Raw genomic sequence first — 25907 nt, 5'->3', positions numbered from 1 at the left:
GTTTTTCACTTTATACAACTATGGCGGATATGTTGCCAAAGTATTGTGATTTAAATGTGATTATTTTCTATAAACTAAGCTGCAGGACGTTTTTTTCCAAGAAGGCCAGCGCATTAATTTTTTGGGCTTGAGGCTTGAACATATGTATGAATGTAGTGTGCCAGACTGACAGTTCACAAGCTCTACTTAATAAGTTAAATTCCCCCCACATACAAAAAGGATAGGAGCCTCAAGCCTACAGACTTGTAGACAGTGACCAGAGACAGTGACACCACTCAGCTTCTTAATATTACTATGCCACTACACTTTCAAGACCATTCACATGCACACACGCGCACACACACACACACACACACGCACACACACACACATTTTCTAAGCCGCTTCTCCCAAAGAGTCGCAGGGGGTGCGTGCAAGAGCAGCAGTCATCGGGCGGAAGGCAGGATACACCCTGGACAGGTTCATGACCATTCAAATATATGAAAATGAAAAGTCATCTGTGCCTAAAACTTCCATCCATCCATCCATTTTCTAAGCCGCTTCTCCGTCAGGGTCGCGGGGGGGAGCTGGAGCCTATCCCAGCAGTCTTCGGGCGGAAGGCAGGATACACCCTGGACAGGTCGCCAGTCCATCGCAGGGCACTGTGCCTAAAACTTGAATAGTTAAAATTGCAACTTTTGTGATTTGAAAACTATACTCTGTAAAATTGCAATTTTGATATAAAATTGTTTACTCGTTTAGCCCTACTGTGTACAAGTCTCTGGATCGCAAGCTAATAGATCAGGCCACATGGCCCCTGAGCAGAAAGTACTCTGTAATGTTACTAGTACTAATCTAATGTGAAGGCTGGTAAGTCAAGGCACAAGGGAGTATTTCTCAGTCCGTATAGCTCAGAAAGTAAATGCACTCATGATCCATATTGTTAGAAACATCTACAGTGTACTTACGCTCTGTCACTCTATATCAAATATCAACTGCTGAAATATAACAGCTAAGTTTACCTCTGGTTCACCCAAAGTAAATGTTTGAATGCAGTCAGCTCAAGTGCAACCGCAAAGTTTCTAAAGAGAGTACTTTTCTTCAGATCTATTTTTTAGGTTTTAGGGAAAAGTTGTTCTTTTGTACTGATGTAGGACTTCCTTCTCCTTCAAGGTTCCTATATTAAGCATTATGAAAGAAACTGCAAGGCTGATCCCAGATCAGTGTGGGTAGGAACATGCATCTAACATCCAGCATTCCAGCGCTCAACTACAGACAGGATTTGACTGGGAAAATCCAAGGATTCACAATGTGAGAACTTGGCTGCAGCTCTGGTTAATCCCCCATCTCTGCAACAGAGACAATGTGAACTCAGGGGCCTGGGATCGCATGTATTTATCTTCCACCCAGTAAAAATGTTTTTCTTGCAATCTGTCCTTCTTTCTCCTCTTGTCTTCTTGCAAAATTCTGTCCAGTCTTCTGGAGTCTGGGGTCACTTTCTTTCTATTAGAATCAGTTCAGTCACATAGTTTAGAATAAAATTATAAACTCAAACTGAAAAAAAGTGTAATTAATAATTCAGATATGATACTGTTGGAGGAAAAGTGATTCTTTATTCCAGGCTCATGAATATAACTAGCTGGAGATGTTTTTAGAGATTGGAGGTTAGTCGCTGTGTATCTGGCAGTTTCAGACCCATGCAGATTAACAAATTTCACACATTAAGCCAATCCGAGATAAAAGATCAGAGATGTTTCAGCATTAAGGGCACTGATTAGCGACAAAACGAACAGTCAGTCTTTTTCTATTTCTCTCGACTTGACCTGAAATGGCTTCAGTGCTGGAACATTCAAGCCATTACTGTTTTTACAGGGAATCTCTTTAAATAAATGATTTGGCGAAAAAACTAGTGTACACAGTTTGGCCCTGACCCCGGAATGTAGACCAGCTACGACTTATCTTTGCTGTCTAAAGTTTGCTTCTTGATTGCGTATTAGCATGCACAAATGCTTATATGCAGTCACTCATTGTATGTAGGTTTTGCAGCTAGCTTGACAGGCAGCTTTAGGCTAACAGACTGCTTCAGTAGTATTAGGCTTTAAATCAAGTAGTTAGGGATTCACTCAGAGCTGCAACATACAAAGTAAAGAATCTGTTCCATGCATGTCTTAGAAGCTTCAAATGTCAGTGTTTATAGGCTATAAGTATTATTAAATTTAGTGTGGAAAATGAATGTTCTCTACTAGCTTAGCATTAGCTACTAGGCTACTTATAACGCAGACATTTCTACATGAAATACTGCTGTTTGCATTAGGTTTCATGAACTAACTAAAATATTCCATGCATCGGTGTAGGTTGTGCTATGTTAAGATGACTACAGACAAAACAGCAAAAGGGTTGATGTTCTGGGCACCTCATTTTGAAGTAGTTTGCTAGTGATGTGCCTAATGCTATTTACTAGCTAGTGACCTGTGATAGAACTGGTACTTATAAGCTAATTAATCAGCTACTGATGTGCTATTAACGTACGTAGTGGTAAAGTTGACTTGTAGTGGTAAAGTTGCTAACATTTACCAAGCAGCTACCAAGGTTACCTGTCAAAAAGAATAAACTGTCTGTAAAAAACGGACTTTTTAAAACCTGCTCCCAGTGACTCACAGCAGTGCACTGATTCAGGTACTCCTTGGTGCAGCACACCTGATCCAGCTCAAGAACTGATTAAGAATGCATTCACGAGCTGGATCAGGTGGCTTGGGGCAGAGGGTAGTAAAGGTGTGGGTTGCAAGGAGTGGGAATAAGAAACAGAAGTATAGATAACAGCATGTCATACAGCAGTGATCACCAACTCTGCTCCTGGAGATCTACTTTCCTGCAGCTCCAACCCTAATCAAACCTACCAGATCCATCTCAGTATTGCCTCTGTTTGCTATCTAAGGAGGAGGACTGGTCACCAATGTCATACAGTGTCAGAAACACAAGCAAGTCTGTTTGAGACTGTTAAAAACATGACATCTGAGTTCAGAGTGTGATGATTTAGGCAAGCAGTTTGCACAACACCAGTTGGTTGGATAGAAGCTTCTATTACTTGTTAGCTGCGTTAGCCTTGTAGTACAAACAGTACAGTACATTCGCCTTCCAGTACAAAGAGTTATTACAGTTTTTAAAATGTTTAATTAATTTTTATTTTTACATAGTTCTTTATTTTGGTTTTGAATTCAGTTTAGTTTTGGTTAGTTCTTAAGGATGTGTTGTGATGGATGTTGTGATAGCAGGTATTTGATAAACATAGGAGTTCCACTTCTAAACTCTCTAATTCTTTATTTTTTTCCCTTTGTTTATTCATTTTTGAATGTTTATTAGAGTTAACATGATTTTTTCACTAGCTTTTGTTTTAGTCATAGTTTTAGTTAACAGTCAGGACCATGGTGCAAACCTAAAGGAGCGAACTTTGGACATCAACTTCAGACTGATGGACTGTACTTGAGGTAGAAGAAAGTGGTGTAAATTAGATTTTTTGATTAAACTATTCCTTTAAATCACGGAAGTAGGAAAAAGGCAGCATAGTTCTAACAGAAGAATTCTGTCTTTGCTGCTTTGAGGAAGCTGACAGGAAAGACACTCATACCAGCAGTGCACCTAAATAACCTTCTGTCTTCTGCTGAAGTGGCTGAATGAAAGAGCAGTACAGTTCAGAATGGCCCCCTCGTGTGTACAAGAGCTCGCCATTGTACCCCCCTCACAGCATGCATGAGGTCCTTGACTAAACCTTGAAACAGAGAAACAGAGTCAAGGAAAAGTGTGAGGGATGGGCAGAAGGAGAGAGAGGAGGGAGGGAGGGGAGTGAAGGAGTGCAGAGTCTCTTTTATGTCACACTTCAAAAGAGGTGGTCCGCCTACATCGCATTGGTTGTGGCAGCCCGATGCAGTAGAATGCTCAGTCTGCTATTTTCGCATTCCTTTAACCCCTTAACCCTTTCATACTGAAGCAAAATCAGCTCCAAACTAAAGGCCAAAATACCTTTTTATCACTGGTGTTATTTCTGGTTTTTCTTTAGCTTGCACAGATCTCAACAACGAGGGGGTCTTTCCTTCTTGCAGCTTTAACAGAAATCTGATTGTCTCTTTGATAAAAAGAGTGGAACCTTCCCTGTAAACAGACGCCATGTTGAACATTATGAACTTTCCCATTCATTGTCCAACTAAAGACGAACGTATCATTGACGTTTGCTACGGAATTGGATGTGCATCCACACTTAAATTCTGCATAACTTATGCATTAGTTCAATGCTTAAAATACCTAGGGCCCACCAATGGGCCCAAAGTTTTATTACACACTTTTATAATGTAAGAAAAGCTCAACCAATTTGCACTGAATTCCCTGTAGTTACTGAATAACATGCCTTAGTATGTAATAACTTTACAATAGTTTTAAGGGGTTTATAAATTATAGTACATGCTGAATGTCTTAAGGCAAGACACCACAGGCCGAAATGTTGATTTTAGTCAATGCAAGGATTTTTGGATAAATTACATCTATATCATGTCCTTTTAAACTGCAATCATAATGTTAAAACTCAGTAGAGATATTTTATTTCAGCATGTTTATTCATTAATGTCAACATGTATTTAACTATATTTTCCAAAAGTTACTGATTTTAATGATGGCTAAACCTGGACTTGGTCTCAGGGTAAGGTGAACTCAAGTCAAGCCGAGTGCAGTGACTCTGTCTGAGGTAACTGGAAACTTTTTCTTACCATTTCTGGTCTTGGGCTTGACTCGGACTCAACTGCTACAAAGTCTTTGTCTTGACGTGGTCTCAATGTGTTTAGGTGTTGGTATTGACTAGCACTCAGCTCGAAAGGTCTTGACTTGAATGCTGCAAATATGTCTATTTCCTTGTGCTAATGACAACATTCACATAAATGGTGCATGTTTTCTGTGATCTCACTGGGCAATGCAGCTGTGAAACTGATTCTTAAAAAGTTCTCAAAATCAGGTTTTCTTTACATTCAGATGCAGAAATATCACCTTCTAGAATACCTGCGTTCACAAAAATGTGCTTGTTTGTTCCTAATTACATTCTGAAGGATATTACTGAAGAATTTCCTAATGTATTACTAATAGCTGGATTGATGCTACAACATTCTAAAAAATGATCTAAAAACATTGTACAATAATGGTGCGTAGTGACTTCTAGATTGAACGATACAACAGTGAGATTCCACTGTAAAATCCTTTCTCTGGAGAATTCTTTTATAATGAAATACACTGTTTAATTCTAACGTTCAAGATTTGAATGCAAATTGTTGCACATTTGATCAGATAACATTTCATTTGCATATCTGACTGTAAGAAATGGATAAATGTAAAATACAAAAAATACTTGTAAAAAAAAAAATCAGATCAAGTAGTGTTTTTCCTTAAGATTAATAAATAATAAGTCTGCAGTTTGATGGGTTAATATCCTTTGGTGCACTTCATCCCTTCTGTCCTTTTCTCCCACTCTCCTGCTGAGCTTCTATTGATGGCCAATGCTTGAAGACAGCAGTTCAAGCTTGATCTGTGTCTGCAGACGTTGCAGCTTGCTAGCTGACTCTCCTTCTAGCTGATTTCAGCTCTACCTTTATTTCTCTTTTCACCTTTTGCATCTCCGCAGTCCATCTGTTTTGCTTTCTGTTTCTCTGGTCTTTTTGTTGTTCCTCCCTCCCCAGCCCACCCCGCTACCCCTTTCTGTCTCTGTTTGTTTTCTGTCTCAGTCTGAGACACTGCTGGAAGCCGCAGATAAGGTGTGAGAGGCCATTAGGTTTGTTTTTGACAGGTCATATACAATTAATTTGCTGAATATCACTGCGTATGAATTATTGTTGAAGTCATGCAGCATACACTGCTCCATCACTTTAAGAGGAATGAAGTATTTCTGTGGCACTAGCTACATATGTTTACTTTTCATAATACATTAGAATGGACTTAATGCTAGCTGCATGTTTGAGTCCAAGTTTTTTAATCTCACACTGAGAGATTGGGGCGCACACAGTTTTAAAAAGAAACATGCCATAAAGGAGTCTTTGGAGCAGTGCCATCTTTGTTTCCTTAAAGAACCTTTTGGTGAAGGTGACTGACCTTTTGGAATCGTACTTCAGAGCCAAGAACCATTTAAAAGCCTTTATTTTTACGAGTGTAGTCATGTATATAATCCATTGTGGTTTCTAGATGGATCCAGATCCAGATTTATGACGTTCATAGTCTAAATATAGATCTTGTGCTGTGTAATATGTTTTTAACTCCTAATGGTGATTTGAGCAGTAGCGTGATTGCTGTTGATGAGTAGATATTGTGTTAGTGAAGCGCTGCAAAACAAACGCATGATTTGTCAGACCTTGTTCCAAACATTCTGCCAGGACATCTGAAATCGGTCACTGTGCTCACATCTCATGGTAATATGATTCATTAGAAGAGTCATTCGGTTACTAACGCTGTTTGTGGAAGGAAATGCTTTTAGCTTGTCACAAACTGGAATGCATTAATCATCATCTTTTATAATTGAATAGCTGACAGATTTTACATGTACTTGTCCCAATAGTCTAAAGAATAAAGATTTTCCTGAAATGCGTTTTTTACGACGGCCTGTTTCTTGACTGTTTTGTGTTGTATGTGTCAGGAGTATTCCACTGTCGAAGAGGAGGCAGATAATGTTCCTCTCCCTGTGGGCTGGAAGTGCTACATGTCAGCCGAGGGACGCAAATACTATGTCAACACTAGCAGTAAAGGTAGGTCTGCTCTTCATACTTTATGTATTGTTTATCATATGACACAACTTTGCCTACTGAGTTGAAGCTTTCAGGCAGAAAAAGTGGCATGTGCCAGTTTTATACACTGTTAGAAATAAAGCTACCATGCAGGTACATGATTCGTTCATCAAGGTACAAACAAAGTGTAAACGTTCCCTCAGAGGTACAGCAGTGGTCCAACTGTGTACCTTAAATAAGTATTTCCCAGTGGAAAAACTATTTTTTTAAAAACGGACCATTTCATAAAAAGCCTGGTGATGAGATCAGTTGTGTGGAGCTCGTTCATTTTAGGAAATATAATTTTAGTGGATTATGGTTCAGTTACGTTCCATCACTAAAGGTACTGAGATGTACCCCTGAGGGTACCACCACAGTGACAAGAACGGTACTGCACCAGTGACAGTGTTGTACCTTCTTTTCTGAGAGTGTATGCTGCTTATAAATGGGGTGGACACTATGCCCACACTGTGGCACATGCACAAGGTGAATACTGGAGCGCACCCAGTGTCTCAGTTTGATGATGTGTGTGTGAACCAGTTGACTCATCCAATGAGCCCAGCAGTTCACTAACCAATCAGCACTCAGTAGCAGTAATCCTAAAATCCTACTGCCCTGCTTTTTTTTTATTTGCTGTAGAAAACATGGAAATATACAGGTAACTTGTCTTTTTTTTAACAGAATACATCTTTCTACTTACCAATATGAAAGTAAGGTCCTGCATAAACGGTTGGAAACATTGGAGCATGTTCATGAAGTTAAGCGTGTTCATTTTAGGGGGTTAATTCTTTATTTATTTACTTGGTTATTCGTGCAAGGACTCTCATTTTGAAGGCAGTGTTAGCCCATTGCTGTGTTCTCTTAGAATAGGAAGCCCTACTCAGTTTATATCTAGGCTTAGAGAGAATTTTTAGGGCATGGCTGGGGCCAGCTTCAGCCTTTAAAAAGCACAGTGATTTATGTAGTAAACTGTGCCTCTTTAATAGCAGTGAATGCTCCAATATTTTTCATTTTCAGCCATTTAGCTCCTTTCACTCCTATTCACTGAGCTCATGCGCACCCACTAGCTCTTTGCAGTCATGTTTTTGATATAAAACCATAGGATGTGGCCAGATTCCCCTTAAACTAGCTGTGATGTGAACCTCCAAGAAAAAAAAAAACTTAATAAATGGAAATTGACATTGAACATATACTATAGAGCTCAGCATGCTAGCATCCTTAAAAAAGTAGTAAATGCTCTGACCTCCGTGTAGGAGCTTGCAAGAATGGATATTGAGGTACTACTGCTTCCAGCAGCCATGAAGATTAAGCTTCATTGACTCTTCTGACCTTTTAAAAAACTAGTGTACTTTTTCATTGATTCTCCTCACCACCGACGCAAACTGAACACCAAGTAGCTTATCTCTTATCAGCCACATTTCTTATGAATATGGCCTAGCAGGCATATAGCGCCTGATAAAGAATGCAAATTTTCGATAAGAGTGCAATCTTTTTCTTGTATTTTGTTGTGTAACCATAGAAGCCATCTCGGCCTGGCGAAGAGCCACAGGCTGGGAAGCATCATTAGCATTCTCCATCATCTTCACAAAGCATTCATCTGAAGAGGGAGCTGATCTGGAATGGATTAATCTGATTTACACACACATATTAGCCATCCTCTCCATACAACACACGCACTGACTTTTATCACCTTTTCATTTTCTCATTTTTCTGATGAGCTGCAGGACTCTGTCTGGCCTGCATAAAACTGCAGCAAGCATTTGTTTTCCTGCGAAAGCTAATAGAAGTGCATGTTGGAGGCAGGCCTGTTTAATAGTGATCATTATCAGTAGTTAGGGAGTGTAGCCCAGGCAGAGCTCCCATGGGGCAGCCTGTGTTTACAGTGTTTGGGATGGAGGCCAGAGAGAGAGAGAGAGCACAAGTGAAAGAGAGAGAGGCTGTTTATTTACAGCAGTTGCTGATAGGGATGGGCAGTAACTGATTTTTGTTTCGAACCATTACCAGGTAATACCAGGTCTTGTATCCTGATACAAGCACTGATGCTTTTTATGTACTTTGTGCACATAAAGAGGGGGAATTTGTCATTTCTACAGGAAATTGTGTAATCAGGCATCAAAACAAATAGGCCTGTCACAATTATTACAAAATCACCTGACTGCAATCACAATTATTTATGTGGTGATTGATCATCAACTTTAGAAACAAATTGCAGGCTTACTACTATTAATAGTTTTAGGATTCGTTTTACTGTATTATATAAATAAAGTAATATATAAAATAACTCAAAAGAATGATTAGCCTTTTTTGTGCCATCAACTAGAGTGAAGGGATTGACCAGAGAAAAAGTCGTTTTTATTGACTATTTTGTGCTCAATCAGCCCGCCCAGCCCCTCCCCCCCCAACTCTTTTTGGCATTTGATTTCACTGTAAAAAGATGAAATGTTTTTTATTTAATTATGTTTACCAAAGATAAAGATTTTTTCAAAACCTATATCACCCATGTGATAAAGTAAATGCACCCTAACAGCTGCAGTCAAATATTTGCGACAACTTGCGATAAGTCTTCTACATCACTGTGGAGGAATGTTGGCCCGCTCTTCTTTGCAGAATTGTTTTAATTTAGCTGCACTGGAGGGTTTCCAAGCATGAACTGCCTGTTTATGGTTCTGCCAAACATCTCAATGGGATTCAAGTCAGGATTTTGATTCGGCCACTCCACAACCTTCATTTTGTTTCTTTTGAGCGATTCAGAGGTGGACTTGCTTGTGTGCTTCAGATCATTGTCCTACTGCATAAGCCAACTGTACTTGAGCTTTAGGTCACAAACTGACTGGCAGACATTCTCCTTCAGGATTTTTCTGACAGAGAGCAGAATTCATGCTTCCATCAGTTATGACAAGTCGTCCAGGTCTTGCTGAAGCAAAGCAGCCCCAGACCACTGTGTGTTGGTATGCTGTTCTTATGGTGAAATGCAGTGTAACATACGCCAGATGAACCAAGACCCATGTGTTTGACTTATCAGCCCACAGAATATTACCCCAAAAGTATTGGGAGTCATCAAGATATTTTGACAAATGTGAGATGAGCCAACTCTCCCATGCCATTTTGCCCTGGGTCTTTCTTATTGTGGAAGCATGTACATTGATCTTAACTGAAGCAGTCAAGGCCTGCAGTTCTTGAGGTGCTCATCTGGATTCTTTTATGACCTCCTGAGTTGTTGACGCACTCTTGGTAAAATGTTGGTAGGTCTCCCACTCCCAGTTTTTTTTCCGTTGGTGGATAATGGCTCTCACAGTGGTTCACTCGAGTCCAGAGAGTTAACAATGGCTTTGTAACCCTTTCCAGACTGGTAAATTTCAATGACTTTGTTTTGTGATCAGACCTGTGCGTGGCTAGTGAAATTGAACCCAATAATCAGTTAAATTTGGCTAACTGATTAATAGCTAAGGGGGCATTTTTTTCAGGTAAGGTTTAACAAGAGTTTTCCTTTAATTAATGAAATCTTCATTTAAAAAGAGCATTTTGTGTTTACTTGGGTTAGGTCTGTCTTAAAATTAGTTTCATAATCTGAAACAAGTGTGACAAATATGCAAAAATAGAAGAAATTGGGAAGAGGCAAATACTTTTTCACAGCACTGTGTATGGCCTTGTTTAGACAGTTGTGCCTTTAGACTCAGGAGCGTGATTCAATGTTTTAACTTTACAAAGGTAGTAAGGCTGTCCCAATCAACAATTTACAGATTTAGAATACCCTTTGATACGTTTGAACAAGTACTGGAATACACATTCTCAGAATCACCCTGAAAAATGATAATATTTGAAGCATCTACCAGACAGAACAAAAACACTTCCATTTGAACAATTAGTTCCCACCAGTTCCATTACACACAGCTTATCTGTCAAAATGATTTCTACATTTTTGTGATTTAACAGAAAATTCTGAATTCTTAATGGAGAACTGAATACCCACACTTTCAAAAATGATGCAGCCTTTAACTTAAAAAAGTAATTATCCTGATTTTGAGTCTGATCTGCTTTATATTTCTATAGCTTATTGTTCAGTTCAGTGAACTCAACCAGGCTACTAAATTTTTGTGTTTAAAAAATTGCATAATTTTTTATAATGAACTTTTTTATAGTACTTGTATCAAGTGTCAGTCTGCCATTCCTGAATCGCTGATCCTATATCAGAATTCTCTTTTGCAAAGCTAATTTAGATTGTTGTGTTTTGAAGAGCAAAACAGCTCCAGAATCAGCACTGCTGATCTAATATCTCTTTTGTGAGAACATGTTCTGGATTGTGATCCCGCTCCGAGCTGGCACGCCCGCCAAGTTTCTGGCATTGGCTCGGCACCATGGGTCTCCAGTGAATACTGGCCGAACTGTCCGCGGGCTATTTTTGTGCATGGCTTGGCCACGTGTGGCCACTTTTGCTTCGTAAACAGTTTTGGTGTGATTTCTTTTTCTTTTTCAGATAATTCTCACTTACAGATTGCACGTCAGTCATTACTGGCAGCTCCTGGTAGGCAGCCTGTGTTTTTGTTTATATAGCTGCCTTCGCTTGCCTTTCAAAATCAATAATTGCCGTTTTCGTCCTGAATGAGAAATCAGATACATGTGGCTTACCAGGCTGATAAACTAGCTGCTAAATGGAGATTTGATTTTTATAGTAAATGTGATCTCTTATTGCCAAAAATAAGAGTTCTACTACTGTCTGGCCAGCTGACAGCTACAGCCAAGCCATGATTTTTTCCTCAGCTGGCATGTACCTTCCAGACATCTTAGTCTAAAATAACATTTACAGGGATCGCTGCCAAAATAGTCACTCTGTATCACTGAGACTGCTGGCTGAAGCTGATTACCAAATAACGCTTACACAAGTCTTTTTTTCTGTTTGGGGCAATTGACCCTTCACTTGCTGCCAGGAAGGAATGATACACTTTGCAAGTGCAAGAAGAGAGAAACCCTTTTCTGGAAGCACTGTTAGTGACATCCAAGCAAAAAAAAATGGTTGGTTGTTCTCTGTTACAGGAACCTGTGACTGACTGTGTATGTGTTTATAGCAGTAGAGAAAGCTTTAAATGTCTACCTTTTGGTGTCTTCCACACTTCCACTACACTTGTGCGCCCCCCCAAGTATATTGATGGCCACTTATATATATTTTGTCCATCCGTTTTGTCCCATCTTAACAAATTGCAAAAGGAAAATATATACAAATATTAATCTGCTACGAATAAACCAGGACACACAGTGTCACTGATGCAAAGCATCACTCTTTTTCCTTTTGGTCATTTCCACAGCCTGAATAATCATGGAATTAACTAGTCCATGAGGATCTTCACATCTAAAATCAAAAATATGGGAAGTTTAACATTGACTTCTTTTGAACGCCTGAATAAGTAAACAAATACTGTGATGAGTCCATATATTCAAATAAGCTTCCTTAACCCTCCCACTGATGTGTAAGGAACACTGCCATTGCTGTAGTCATGCAACTGACATAGTACAAGAGCAGAGTACTGAAAATAGTCCAAAAACAATCAGATTGACAAAACTCGAGATTTCAGGGTTTCCTCATTTATTTCCTAAAGAATCAAATTGCACATGTACAGGATGTTAGATATGAGTGCATGGTAGAAGTGCAGTTTGAGAATAAGGTGGGTTTAGAACCAGGTAACTACATGGAAAGCAAAGTAAACCTAATGTTTTTAAGTTGTAGGGGTGAGGTATGAAAGCCTGGACTTGCCTGTGTCTCCTACTTGTTTAAAAGTTTCTGTAGTAATAAACCTCTGTGATGGTAAAAAGAGACCCTCAGAGACCTTTTGAAGCAACAGGTGTTGAAAGCAATATTTTTGTGCCTACTTCTGAGTCAATGTCTTTAAAACTACATATACCAACAGCCCACGCTCTAATATAAACCATAGAATCATTTGGTAGAGAAAATGTTGTAATCTGAATTTCACTGAATGCCAGAGTCAAACAACACACCTTCATCTTATTGATGTCCTTGATTTGTGTTTTGGACCAAATGTAGCAAACTGTAATTTGTTATGGACTCACTAACAGCCGAGAAAATGAAACTGTGGTAAATACATCAGACAACCTTTAAAACCCAACTGAGTAACCTTTAAAAAGACCTTTGCCACACAGCGTCGCTTTCCAAAAAGGCGTATCGCTGCTGTCGGAACAAAACCTTGTATCTGGACTTTACTTTACAGGAGAAGCAAAAAACATACTTTACTTTTTATGTAAGTCAATGGAACCAGATTTTTTTGGGGCCATTTCTTTTGGTCCATTCATCAAGACTTTCATAGACAGTGTAAAGAGCAACAGGCATTTTCAAATTATGTCAAAAACTGAAAAATGACAAAAATGGAGATACAATGTTTTGTTCCGACAGCAGCAATATATATTAAAAGCAAGTTAATGTACTGAGATTTTATTGCTATTGGTTCATTCATCATGAAATTTTGACACAATGTAAGTAACAGCTTCTGTGCTATATTGATAGAGTTCACAATGACCGTATGTAATATATGTAATCCTACTTTTATGGTCAAAAAATTGAATTGAGAAAAATATATAGTCTTTGTCAGTTTGCAAAATTGAGGCTGATCTTAACGTATGCTAACCCATTCTTGATATTGTGTTTAAAACATTAAGAAACAGGTTAGGAGTTGGTAGTGATAAAGTTCTCTAGGGGGCAGTCGTGGGCTAGAGGTTAGGGAACCAGCCTTGTGACTGGAAGGTCGCCGGTTGGATCCCCAGAACCGACAGCACATGACCGAGGTGTCCTTGAGCAAGACACCTAACCCCCGACTGCTCCCCGGGCACTGTGGATTGGGCTGCCCACCGCTCTGGGCAAGTGTGCATACTGCCCCCTAGTGTGTGTGTGTGTGTGTGTGTGTGTGTGTGTGTGTGTGTGTGTGTGTGTGTGTACATTCACTAGTGTGTATGTGGTGTTTCACTTCACGGATGGGTTAAATTCGGAGGTGAAATTTCCCCGTTGTGGGACTAATAAGGGTCTCTTAATCTCTTAATTAATTAATTAATTAATTAAATGACAAAAATGAGAAGGTTTGGAGGTTCCATTCAAATCTTTGAAGCATTCCGTTGAGCCTTGTCACTTGCAAATGGCTTCATGGTGGTCAAATATGTCCTGAGGGACGGGAACTGTATCCTTTACAAACTCTTGTTAAAGTGTGAGTAGGTCGCTGCTGTGGAACTGCTGTAGATTTGAATCTGATTTATCATAAAATTGTCTTCTACTCTACATGTATTTCAGAGACAACGTGGGAACGACCATGTACACCAGCCGCGGCCCCAAAGCCTGTTCGGACACACAACAACTCAGGTAACCCCATGCTTCTAAAACTGCATTAGACCCATGCTTCTCCACTCAGTCTTCTCCTAGTCAGGCTTGTTTTTCCTCCACACATCTTTGGGCTTGAGATGTCATGTCATGTCATGCCACAGAGCTCTGGAGGACATCAGGCCTGGTTGTCCTAATAATGGCCTCTTGCTGTCCCTGAACGCTGCAAGACCACAGCAGTGGAAAAGCCTATATGTCTTTCCCAAGGGAGGCATATAGTAGGGTCCAGTGATCTTTATGTGGCTTGCATCTTAACCCTTTCAGACCTACATTAAGGCCTTTGTGCTTTGTGTTTTGTAGAAGTGTTACATATCTACAGATTCTGCACAACCTGTTATCTGTGATCTAACTGACTAAGCGCTCTATAAACACAAAAACATATAAACATAAAAAACCTTGATGATGAAGCCTCACCAACAAGGATGAAATGAAAACTGTCTATATTACATTTATAAAGCAGGACAAAGTGTTTTTATACAAATACATAAATACTTACCTCTGATATTATTAGGACATTAAATGAAGAGGAGCAGAAGGCGTGAATTAAGGCAGTCACCTTATATGCATCATTCTACCAATTTGGTTGAAAGTCAGAGTTGAAAACACGGGGCAGTCGTGGGCTGGAGGTTAGGGATCCAGCCTCATGACCGGAAGGTCGCTGGTTCGATCCCCAGAGCTGACAGCACATGACTGAGGTGTCCTTGAGCAAGACACCTAACCCCCAACTGCTCCCCGGGTGCTGGGGATTGGGCTGCCCACCGCTCCGGGCAAGTGTGCTCACTGCCCCTGTAGTGTGTGTGTGCTCACTAGTGTGTATGTGGTGTTTCACTTCACGGATGGGTTAAATGCGGAGTTGAAATTTCCCCATTGTGGGACTAATAAGGGTCTCTTAATTTAAAACAGTTTGTACCTTTAAGTGACTTGAAATTTAGACTAAAACCTCTTTGCTTTGTGACCCTCTACCATAATTTATTTTATTAAAATAAATGAATGTGCAGTCCTTTTTTGTCTATAAAATAATAATACAGTAGTAGCACTTTAGCAACTTTGCCAAATGTTTTGAAGTGACTGTTTTGTTCATTCCGAGCATAACTCAGAAACACTAGCCACTACATGACTAGCAAATGCAGCTTTGAACAGCTGTACACACATAAAAGCATAATATTTTATTTTAGACAGTCACACACTTGTTTAGATGTTACACACTTATTTTCAGACTTTGGCACACATTTATTTCAAAACAATAAGATCTAACTGCTCACCATGTGGCTGGGAGGGACAAGGTTGCAGTCTCCCCTCCTCCTGTAAAATGCAGGGGCGTGGTGAAAGTAAGGCTCTGCCAAAGAGCTAAAGGTCTTTGTGTTTCAGTAGTGATGTAGAAATATGGGAGAGCATAAAAGATCTTAAAAGAAGAAAAAAAAAACATAAAATACAAAATAAATGTAAGTGTTATTTTCACAAGTTTTCACAAGAATTTTAGAAGTTAGGGTTTGGGGCAGCCACTTCCCAATTGAAAGTACCCTATAAAAGATGATTTTGTATATATTTAGTTTATTACGATATCAGTTCATTAAAAAGCCTTGGGTTTATAAGTTTATCTGTATGTGTTTGTTTACGGTAGAATGGTCCTTAGGGTTGATTTAAAGTCTTGGTTGGAAAATAAATATACAGTGTCCCCTTCTCCAAGTATTAGTAGTCAGTCATCCATAATTGGTGTTTGAAGTATATTTCTATTGTTGTGCATGGACGTTCTGAGGCTATTGTAGCTAGAAGCTACAGTAATGGATGTTTCTAGCTAGCAGTTATGATTGTTCAAACCGCATGCCTAAATCGTCACATTCGTCTTAAAGCGTGTCCAGTTGTTACGTAATCTCAAATGGACTTGCTCATGTAGTTTCTGACACTGTATGACATTGTTATCTATAGAAGTGGACAAAAATACATCACCTAGCAAAAGCAGTAATAACAGCTACCTTGTCCTAATCTTGATTTTCATCTATTTTTATATGCCATACAGGGTCAAAAAACACATTAATATTTACTTTATTTCAGAGTACCAAACAACTTGTCTGGTTTGAGGCAATTATATGATGATCTAAACATGCAGTTTGCCAAATACTACCTGGTCACTACCTGGCTTCATGTTTGCAACATCAGCATTATAGCTCCCGTGCAAAGCTAAAGGAATTTTCGGGTCTAAACGTGTGTTGGCTGACTGCCTATATTTACGGGATACCAGTGTACATTTGTTTTTTGGTAAACCATCTAAGAGGAAGATGGTTTTGGTAGATCCACCCTGATGTGCAGGCACTAAAGCTTGTGTTATAATGTAAGGAAATGTGTTCTGATTCCTTCTCCTCCTGTGTCTGCACCTCCCCGTCTCATTGCTATTCCACTGCCAAAGGCAGGGTTTGTTATCTGGTGTCCGTTAAGCGTTTTCTCCACGCAGCCCGAGGGGTCGCTGCCAATGGCTCACGTGTACTATTCCCGCACTCACTAGACTGACGCTACAGCAGAGGGTGGGTGGTGAATGAGAGGAAGCTTGTGGAGGAGAGGGGAGCAGTCACACACTACCATTCAAAAGTTTGGGATGACTAGTATATATTGTTGTTATTTTATTTAGGAATAACTTACATAAACTGAAGCACACTGCTCAAAAAAATAAAGGGAACACTCAAGTAACTCATCCTAGATCTGAATGAATGAAATATTCTCATTGAATACTTTGTTCTGTACAAAGTTGAATGTGCTGACAACAAAATCACACAAAAATCATCAATGGAAGTCAAATTTATTAACCAATAGAGGCCTGGATTTGGAGTCACACACAAAATTAAAGTGGAAAAACACACGACAGGCTGATCCAACTTTGATGTAATGTCCTTAAAACAAGTCAAAATGAGGCTCAGTGTTGTGTGTGGCCTCCACGTGCCTGTATAACCTCCCTACAACGCCTGGGCATGCTCCTGATGAGGTGGTGGATGGTCTCCTGAGGGATCTTCTCCCAGACCTGGACTAAAGCATCCGCCAACTCCTGGACAGTCTGTGGTGCAACGTGGCGTTGGTGGATGGAGCGAGACATGATGTCCCAGATGTGCTCAATCGGATTCAGGTCTGGGGAATGGGCAGGCCAGTCCATAGCTTCAATGCCTTCATCTTGCAGGAACTGCTGATACACTCCAGCCACATGAGGTCTAGCATTGTCCTGCATTAGGAGGAACCCAGGGCCAACCACACCAGCATATGGTCTCACAAGGGGTCTGAGGATCTCATCGCGGTACCTAATGGCAGTCAGGCAACCTCTGGCGAGCACATGGAGGGCTGTGCGGCCCTCCAAAGTAAATGCCACCCCACACCATTACTGACCCACTGCCAAACCGGTCATGCTGAAGGATGTTGCAGGCAGCAGATCGCTCTCCACGGCATCTCCAGACTCTGTCACGTCTGTCATATGTGCTCAGTGTGAACCTGTTTTCATCTGTGAAGAGCACAGGGCACCAGTGGCGAATTTGCCAATCCTGGTGTTCTCTGGACACAGCAAACCTTCTTGCCACAGCTCACATTGATGTGCCATCCTGAGCCACTTGTGTGGGTTGTAGAGTCCGTCTCATGCTACCATGAGTGTGAAAGCACAACCAACATTCAAAAGTGACCAAAACATCAGCCAGAAAGCAGAAAGGTACTGAGAAGTGGTCTGTGGTCCCCACCTGCAGAACCACTCCTTTATTGAGTGTGTCTTGCTAATTGCCAATGATTTCCACCTGTTGTCTATTCCATTTGCACAACAGCTGTGAAATTGATTGTCAATCAGTGTTGCTTCCTAAGTGGACAGTTCGATTTCACAGAAGTTTGATTTACTTGGAGTTATATTATGTTGTTTAAGTGTTCCCTTTATTGTTTTGAGCAGTGTATTACAAACTAGGCATCATAAGGTATTTTAAGATTTAAATTTTGGGAACAATATTAAGTTATTAAATGAAAATATATACTATAATTACTACATTTATTTATTTAAAGTTAGGTTTTCTTGCTGGTTAGCATCGTAACAGCTCTGCTCACCCCAGAACAACAGAACAGAGTGAACAGTGTGTTGTAAAATTGCATTTTAATGTTGGTTAAGTGCTTAATAAACATTTGTATAATTCTGGTTAGTTTTGTATCGTGGCGCTGTATTGTGCATTGTAGGAGATCCATGTTTTTCCTTAGAAAGCGCTGGATTTATCAATTACTATGATATTACTATGTCACTACTAAGTCACATAATGCTGTCAAAAATCATCTTTTCTCTGTATTTCTTCCTTCGCAGTGATTTTTGGAATCATCTATAGGTCTGATAATTTTTATGGACACATCTGACATTTTCTCATTTATTACAGCTTGCTGAAAATTACACAGGCATTTCGTGGAATCACAGGTCTAAAGTTTGGAATCATGTTTTCACTAAAGTAAAAACAATGTTGTAGATACATTTTTAAAAATCATTTTACTACTCTAGAACATCACACCTTTCCACCTTATTTGTATAAAGTTGTAAAAATAAAGAAAGTTTAAATGAACAGAGCTGTAGATGATTTCATAATGACTGAGAAAGCTATATAACATCACGAGTGAAGTTCTAGTAAAATTAACACACAGAATGCCTTGGATTAGAGACACGGCAATCTCAGGCAGATAAGTTATCAAAGAACTACTGTAAATAGTTAATTGCAGTATATTATTTATTATTAATTATCCTTAATAATTTTACTTTTGAAAACAGTAATTTCAAACTTTTGAACGTGAGTATAGCCAAGAGCCAGGACTAGATATGGATGATGATGTCCTGAACGCGCGGCTCATTAATGGACAACCCTGAGGGGGCGACAGGAATGGCTCCCGGCTCTTAGCCAGAGCCGCCAGTCCCCCGCACACAGGCAGCATTTGAGTTTCAGACTGAGTGGGCTGTCTCAGGCCTGAACTTTAGCTACTGAGTACATTATCTCCTACATTTGTCATTTTGCTGTACAGTACATGTCAGACTTCTGTTGGTTTTGTGATTTGTTTGCACATTCATCATGTGAATGTGAATGCATTTGTTAAGCTGTTACTCCTAAACGATTTCACATTTCTTGTTCATAATGTGAAATACAGTACAAGTGCATTTGAAAAGGTCCAAATTCTTTTCAAAAAGGTTCTGTATAGGTCCATCTACAGCATGTTCCGAAGAATGTATTCATGGTTCTGTATAGAAACATTTTCTTTATTTCTTTAAAGAACCCTTGAAGAACCATCATCTGTGATTTTGGCGTTTTTATATGTTTTTTCAAGTTGGCTTTTGACGTTTGTGTTAGACTTTTTCTTCTTCCCTTGTTTAATGGGTGACGGTAGCCTCAACTTCATGTAATTGGTCCGAACCATCCAAAAAAAGTTTTGAAACATGGTCCATTTTGATCTGGAACAAGACCACATCTTTTGATCAGACCAAATGTTGGTCCTTTGGTCTGAACCATGGTGTGAGGCACCTTTCGCCCCTGCTACTTCAGTTTGGACCAAACTGAAAAGTCTGGAGGTCCGGATGAAACATGGTAGGTGTGAAAGTCAATGCATAACAATTAATGTGTTGGTTGGATAATGTGTGGTTGGTTAGTGTAGTGGTTAATACCTCTGCCTTCTACACTGTAGACTAGGGTTCAAACCCCAACCTGGGTAAGCACCGTACACTATACCAATAAGAGTCCTTGGGCAAGATTCCTAACACAACCTTTGCCTACTTGTGTAAAATGATCAAATTGAAAGTCACCTGCTCACTACTTACCTACCTATCGGACTATACCTACCCACCTATCTACCTACCTGGCTAATCACCCACCTACACACCCACCTACTCACCTTCCTACCTAGCCACCTAGTCAGCTACCTACCTGTCTTCCTACACACCTACCTAGCCACTCACCCATCTACTTACCTATCTCTATGTTCATCCTACCTACACAACTACCCACCTGTTCACTTACCTACTCACCTGCCCACCTAACTTCTTACTTACCCATCTACCCATAGAAATTCCTGCACTTCTCTTGCAATTATCACACATGGTAAGAAAAGCCTGTATAATTTTGGCTTAATTATTTATCTCTTGTAACTTGTTGAAACAAGCAGAGAATTTCTGTCAAAAGTGAGGATTCTAAACTTTCAATCGATGACACGCTTGTGTTTGTACTTAGGTTTGTACTTAAAAAGATATTTTATCATCCTTTAAATGTTATTGTCATACATATTTACATATTCCTTTACATATTTACTAAAGTTGATGTAATTTGTCATTTGTAGCCATCAAAACAGTAAAAAGGCAAACGTGCAGACTCAAATCTGTTGATACAATAACTCTTTGACTTTTATGTGATTATTTATTTATTTTTTGGTCGAACCCCAATCATTATGGAATCCATAAAACTATAATTCACATATGATCATAAATAAATGACTGATTTCACATATTCTATTTATAATTCAGTGGATCAAGTCTAAAGCACTTTCGTATTGCACCGAACACGAGGGATTTGAAATGTGAAGCAGCAGGTTGGTGTAAGTCCTTGTCCTCTCTTGTACTTTCAGTGAACGGATGCCAGCCTCTCAGGGCTCCTGTCCAGCAGCTGGAGAAGGCAGACGTGGCACAGCGGAAAGCCGGCGTGAATGGCCAGGTACTGTCTTGCTGAGGCAGGTCACAGCCGAAAGCTTTAAGAGGATTGATGTGTAAGTCTGTCTGCTGCTGCTGCTTAAAGCCTGTAGAACACATGTGTACCTTAATCTCCTACTCGGTTGCCCTGTTATTCAGCATGGTACAGCTATGTCATGCTATTGAGAAATGACAATTGGATCACATCCACTGTGTGAATGAATTTTAGCATTTGCATCAGTTTGGCAATTCATGGCGAGCTTCTACCCAGTTGTACTGTTGTAATGTCATCTGCATCTTTCTTTTGGTCACTACTGGCACATATCAAATGTCAGACCACTTAGTATTGACTTCTCTCTGCTCACGAGTTTCAGATGGTATGTCTGGGCTATAGTTTGAAAAAAGTAGTTTGCTGTAGTTTGGTTTGGACAGAATTCTGTCAGGCTGCAGTCGGGTTTGGGCAGAATTCTGTCAGGCTGCAGTCGGGTTTGGGCAGAATTCTGTCAGGCTGCAGTCGGGTTTGGACAGAATTCTGTCAGGCTGCAGTCGGGTTTGGACAGAATTCTGTCAGGCTGCAGTCGGGTTTGGGCAGAATTCTGTCAGGCTGCAGTCGGGTTTGGGCAGAATTCTGTCAGGCTGCAGTCGGGTTTGGGCAGAATTCTGTCAGGCTGCAATCCGGTTTGGACAGAATTCTGTCTGCCTGCAGTCGGGTTTGGACAGAATTCTGTCGGGCTGCAGTCGGGTTTGGGCAGAATTCTGTCTGCCTGCAGTTGGGATTGGGCAGAATTCTGTCTGCCTGCAGTCGGGTTTGGACAGAATTCTGTCAGGCTGCAGTCGGGTTTGGGCAGAATTCTGTCAGGCTGCAGTCGGGTTTGGGCAGAATTCTGTCTGCCTGCAGTCGGGTTTGGACAGAATTCTGTCAGGCTGCAGTCAGATTTGGACAGAATTCTGTCAGGCTGCAGTCGGGATTGGGCAGAATTCTGTCAGGCTGCAGTCGGGTTTGGACAGAATTCTGTCAGGCTGCAGTCGGGTTTGGGCAGAATTCTGTCTGCCTGCAGTCGGGTTTAGACAGAATTCTGTCTGCCTGCAGTCGGGTTTGGACAGAATTCTGTCTGCCTGCAGTCGGGTTTGGACAGAATTCTGTCTGCCTGCAGTCGGGTTTGGGCAGAATTCTGTCGGGCTGCAGTTGGGATTGGACAGAATTCTGTCTGCCTGCAGTCGGGTTTGGGCAGAATTCTGTCTGGCTGCAGTCGGGTTTGGACAGAATTCTGTCTGCCTGCAGTCGGGTTTGGGCAGAATTCTGTCGGGCTGCAGTTGGGATTGGACAGAATTCTGTCTGCCTGCAGTCGGGTTTGGGCAGAATACTGGGCTACATTCAAGGTGGTTAAATATTAAGTCCTAAGTAAGATTTATTGGTCTGCTATTGGTCTTAAGACTTTAGTGAATATTTATTGACTGCTATGAATAATTTGATGTAACTATTATGAAAGTAATACGCAAATATGAACTGAAGTGTGAATCCACATACAGGTCCCTTAGGATTTAAAGGGTTAAAGCTGTAGTCAGAGCTGCTGGCTCTGGAGCCACTTGCGTGTGTCTGGTGACGGTAACAGGTAAAGCAGTAGCTGAAGCTGGGCCAAGTAAAATCCATGGCAGGCCATGTGACCTGCCGAGTGGTTGGACGGAGGTGCAGCCATGCCAGCAAGCAGACAGGCACGGCCAGAAGGAGAGCAGGCCATATGGGCAGCCCGCTTGCAGACGCTGGAGCATGGTCAGGGGCTGAGCCAGGGCCAGGCTGGGGAAGGGTGGATTGTAGTGGGGTGAGAGGCACGGGACAGCAGCGGAGGACGAAGGGCTGGGGCACGGACAGGGTAACAACAGGGGACAGCGGGACACTATAGGGCAGGACAGGACAGGACAGACCAGTAGGTGCTGGGCCAGTGCCGCCATGTTCTGGAGAAAGGTGAGAGAAAAAAAGGCGTTTGTGGTTGTGGTGCCATTTGCTGTTGTTCCATGTGTACATGCTGTGATTTTGATCTTGTGCAGGAGTAGTTGTGTTGTTCATGCCATACGCTGTGCATCTACTACACATGGTCATTAGGAGGGGGTGGGGAGAGGCACTGGGTTTGTTTTGCTCGGAGATATGCGTCATAGATGGAAGCTAGAACACTGAGAAAAACATGAACACACACCCGCATACATCCACACACTTGAGAACAGGGGTCCGCTGCTCAGTTCATGTGTAAATATAGCACCTGCCCTCACTCAGTTCCACCCCTTCACGTAACACACAGGAACACAGGAGCACAGACGGATGCGTGCTATGAATACAGATTCCTTGAACCATCATACAGCTTCACAAGCAGGTGAATCTCTCTCACTGCCTCTTCCTTGCCGATCATGTGGTTCACTCTTGTGTGATGGCGTATCTTGTCTCCAATCCTAATTAGCCTCTGAACGCTTATCACACGGCTATTTCTTACCTCCTCCCCTCTCACTCAAACACGCGCACACACATGCAGCAGGGTGGAGGCGTGGTGCAGTTTGTGTAAATAAAATCTGTTTCTTTTTCCTCTTTGCACTCCTCCTTACGCCTTCTAACAGAGTCAGTGCGTCTGTTTCCGTTTCCCCTCATTTTCTCTGTATAGTTGTACTATAGCTGTCATTTTTCAGTTTTTGATGTAATTTGAAAATGCCTGTTGCCCTTTATATCGTGTGTAAATTCTATGATGAATGGACCAAAAGAAAAAGCCCAAATTCAGAAAACGTCAGCTTCCATTGACTTACATTAAAGGTAAAATATGTTTTTTCCTTCTCCTGTTATTATTATGGAGATATGAGCTTTTGTTTTCTGCTAGCAGGGATGACAGTCATCCTGTCAGACCTTCAGGGTTCTATTAGTCTCACTCTCTTTCACAGTGTGTCTGTACTCCGTATTATTAATTCTACTTTGAATCACTCATTTACTTAGTCACCCATCTGCTCTCTTTCACTCTCTCTTTCTCAGTACACCTGTCTTCCTCACACTGTTTTTACTCACTCGTTCACTTACTTAATTTCTCTCATTCTTCCGACGTCTATTTGTATTAAGTATTCTTAACTGTGCCTCTACTCGCTCATTCACTTACTTAGCCTCTCTCTCTCTTTTCCTCTCACTCTCTCTCCCACACTCTGATCTCTTTCTTTCTTTTATCCCTCTTTATCTTTGTGTTTAACAACTCCACTCACTCATTCACTTACACCTTACACTCAGCCTCTCTCTCTCCCTGCTCTTTCTCTGTAATATGCCTCTTGCTGTTATCATCTTATCAGACCCTTTGTTTTCTATCAGATTGCCTGCCTCTCTCTCTCTCTCTCTCTCTCTCTCTCTCTCTCTCTCTCTCGCTCTCTTCCTTTTTTCCAGTTTCTGTAGGTTTGTGTCACACCTCCACACACTCATTCACTCACTCAGTGTTTCTCTTTCTAACTCTCTCTTGCTCTCCTCAATGCACAACATCACCACCCACCTCTCTCACTGGCACGCCCCCCTCCAACCACCCACCCCCTCCGCATGCTGCTCGCCACGGCAACAGAGGTAGGCAGGCAGACTGCGCGCGGTAGTTGAGCAGTGTGGCAGGAGAACAGAGACTGAGAGAGAGTGAAAGAGACAGAGAGAGGGAAGGAAGGAAGGAAGGAAGGAAGGAAGGAGAGAAGGAAGGGAGGAACTGAGAGATGGAGACAGAGGAAAGCTTCGACACGGAGGGCAGTTTTGACGATGCGTCTTGTCTGTCCCCACAGAGCCCCGGCTCGCTCTCCCCGGCCAGGAGACAGAACAAGGAGAGGGAAATCAAGGAGACTAAAACCACTGTGAGTACCCATGCACTCACACATGCACCTCAGTATTTGTAAACAGAGTAGCCCATCCTGAGATACGCATACATATCAAGTAGATTTCTTGCCATTCTCTGGCTGCAGCTACAGCTTCATAACTTGATTATCTTCAATCACTGAGTCACTGATGATCACTGATGAAAAGGCTAAGTGTTTTCATGATGGTCAGTGTGGTTTTAAATCAGCCTCCCTGAAGTCGGATGGGAAACATCTGTTCACTCTTCTGTGCCACTCTGCTTAAGAGTGGGAGTGTGTGCGTGTTTCCATGCGAGACTGCTGTAAAAAGTGTGAAGACACAGCAACAATGGTGCTGGCCATTACATAACTGTAAATATAAGAGTTTTTCTTATATTGATCTGATTCTGTTAAGTTAGCGCATTGAAGCAGTTGATTTCTAAATAGTCTTAGCGTCCAGCTGTTTTGACTTCTTTTATGTGCAGGTTCCTTCTCCTGAAAGCACTTGCTATTCCAGGCTGTGATGCAGAACAAAGCTACCGCTAGACGCTGTGACAGCGTTGGTGAGCGCAGAGCATTCTGAATGGCAACACAAGCTGTGCAGCTTCTGAAAAGCTCTGTTATCAGACATGGATGATGCTGACAGTGGGAGCTTAATTTCTTCTGACATATGCACACACATGGCTCACTGCCATGACACCTCTGGTTTTCAGCATAGCTTTTTGTATACATTTAATTCTTATTTTGATGTTTGCAGTTCTGTTGGATCTGCAAAGTGAAATATAGCAAAAGCACACAATGGGGGCTCATATAGTAACCGCGTTGCAGTCAACCGTGCTGCGAAAGCAGCCGTGAGGCAGATCGTGTGTGATGTGTGGCTGCGGCTGTGGCGAAGGCTGTGAGGTAACGTGCCCACATCCACGCATTCACTTAATAAAGCGCTCTGCAGAAGGTCGAGTGATGCTGCCCCCCCAGGTGCCATGGGTCATCCAGCTGCCTTCATCATACACATATATTTACAATGGGCCTTCTCTGCACAGCCCTTTCCTGTTCCTCTCACAATGCTCTTTCATCTCCAGCTGCTGTTTTCCTCCAAATTTGAGGCGAACCCGCCTGCTTTCCATGCATCGAGTTTATTTGAGTGACATGCATTTTCACATGAATAAAATAACATGGCTGTACAAAAATTACACATATCTCCCTTTCTTAAATCTTTAAACAGTAGCGGTCCTTCATACTGTGTGAAATTTTTGTGATTAAGGGACCAATGGAAATGCAATAAATCACTTGG

The 25907-nt window shown here is 41.2% G+C and overlaps 1 protein-coding gene across 4 annotated transcripts in view; it reads left to right on the top strand.

Annotated features, from left to right (window-relative positions):
* The window catches only part of gas7a (growth arrest-specific 7a), a 66998-nt gene that overhangs the window by 2792 nt on the left and 38299 nt on the right, over nucleotides 1-25907 (top strand). The window contains exons 2-5 of one of the 4 annotated variants that reach the window (XM_017684714.2): nucleotides 6638-6746; nucleotides 14050-14118; nucleotides 20731-20816; nucleotides 24569-24637. In XM_017684714.2, the coding sequence (XP_017540203.1) occupies nucleotides 6638-6746; nucleotides 14050-14118; nucleotides 20731-20816; nucleotides 24569-24637 (333 nt within the window). The other 3 variants (XM_017684739.2, XM_017684732.2, XM_017684723.2) reach the window with 3 other exon arrangements.

The sequence above is a fragment of the Pygocentrus nattereri genome, chromosome 14, assembly GCF_015220715.1.
Source record: "Pygocentrus nattereri isolate fPygNat1 chromosome 14, fPygNat1.pri, whole genome shotgun sequence".
Lineage (NCBI taxonomy): Eukaryota > Metazoa > Chordata > Actinopteri > Characiformes > Serrasalmidae > Pygocentrus > Pygocentrus nattereri.
The sequence above is the reverse complement of the archived record's forward strand: the minus strand, read 5'-3'. Positions and strand labels throughout refer to the sequence as shown.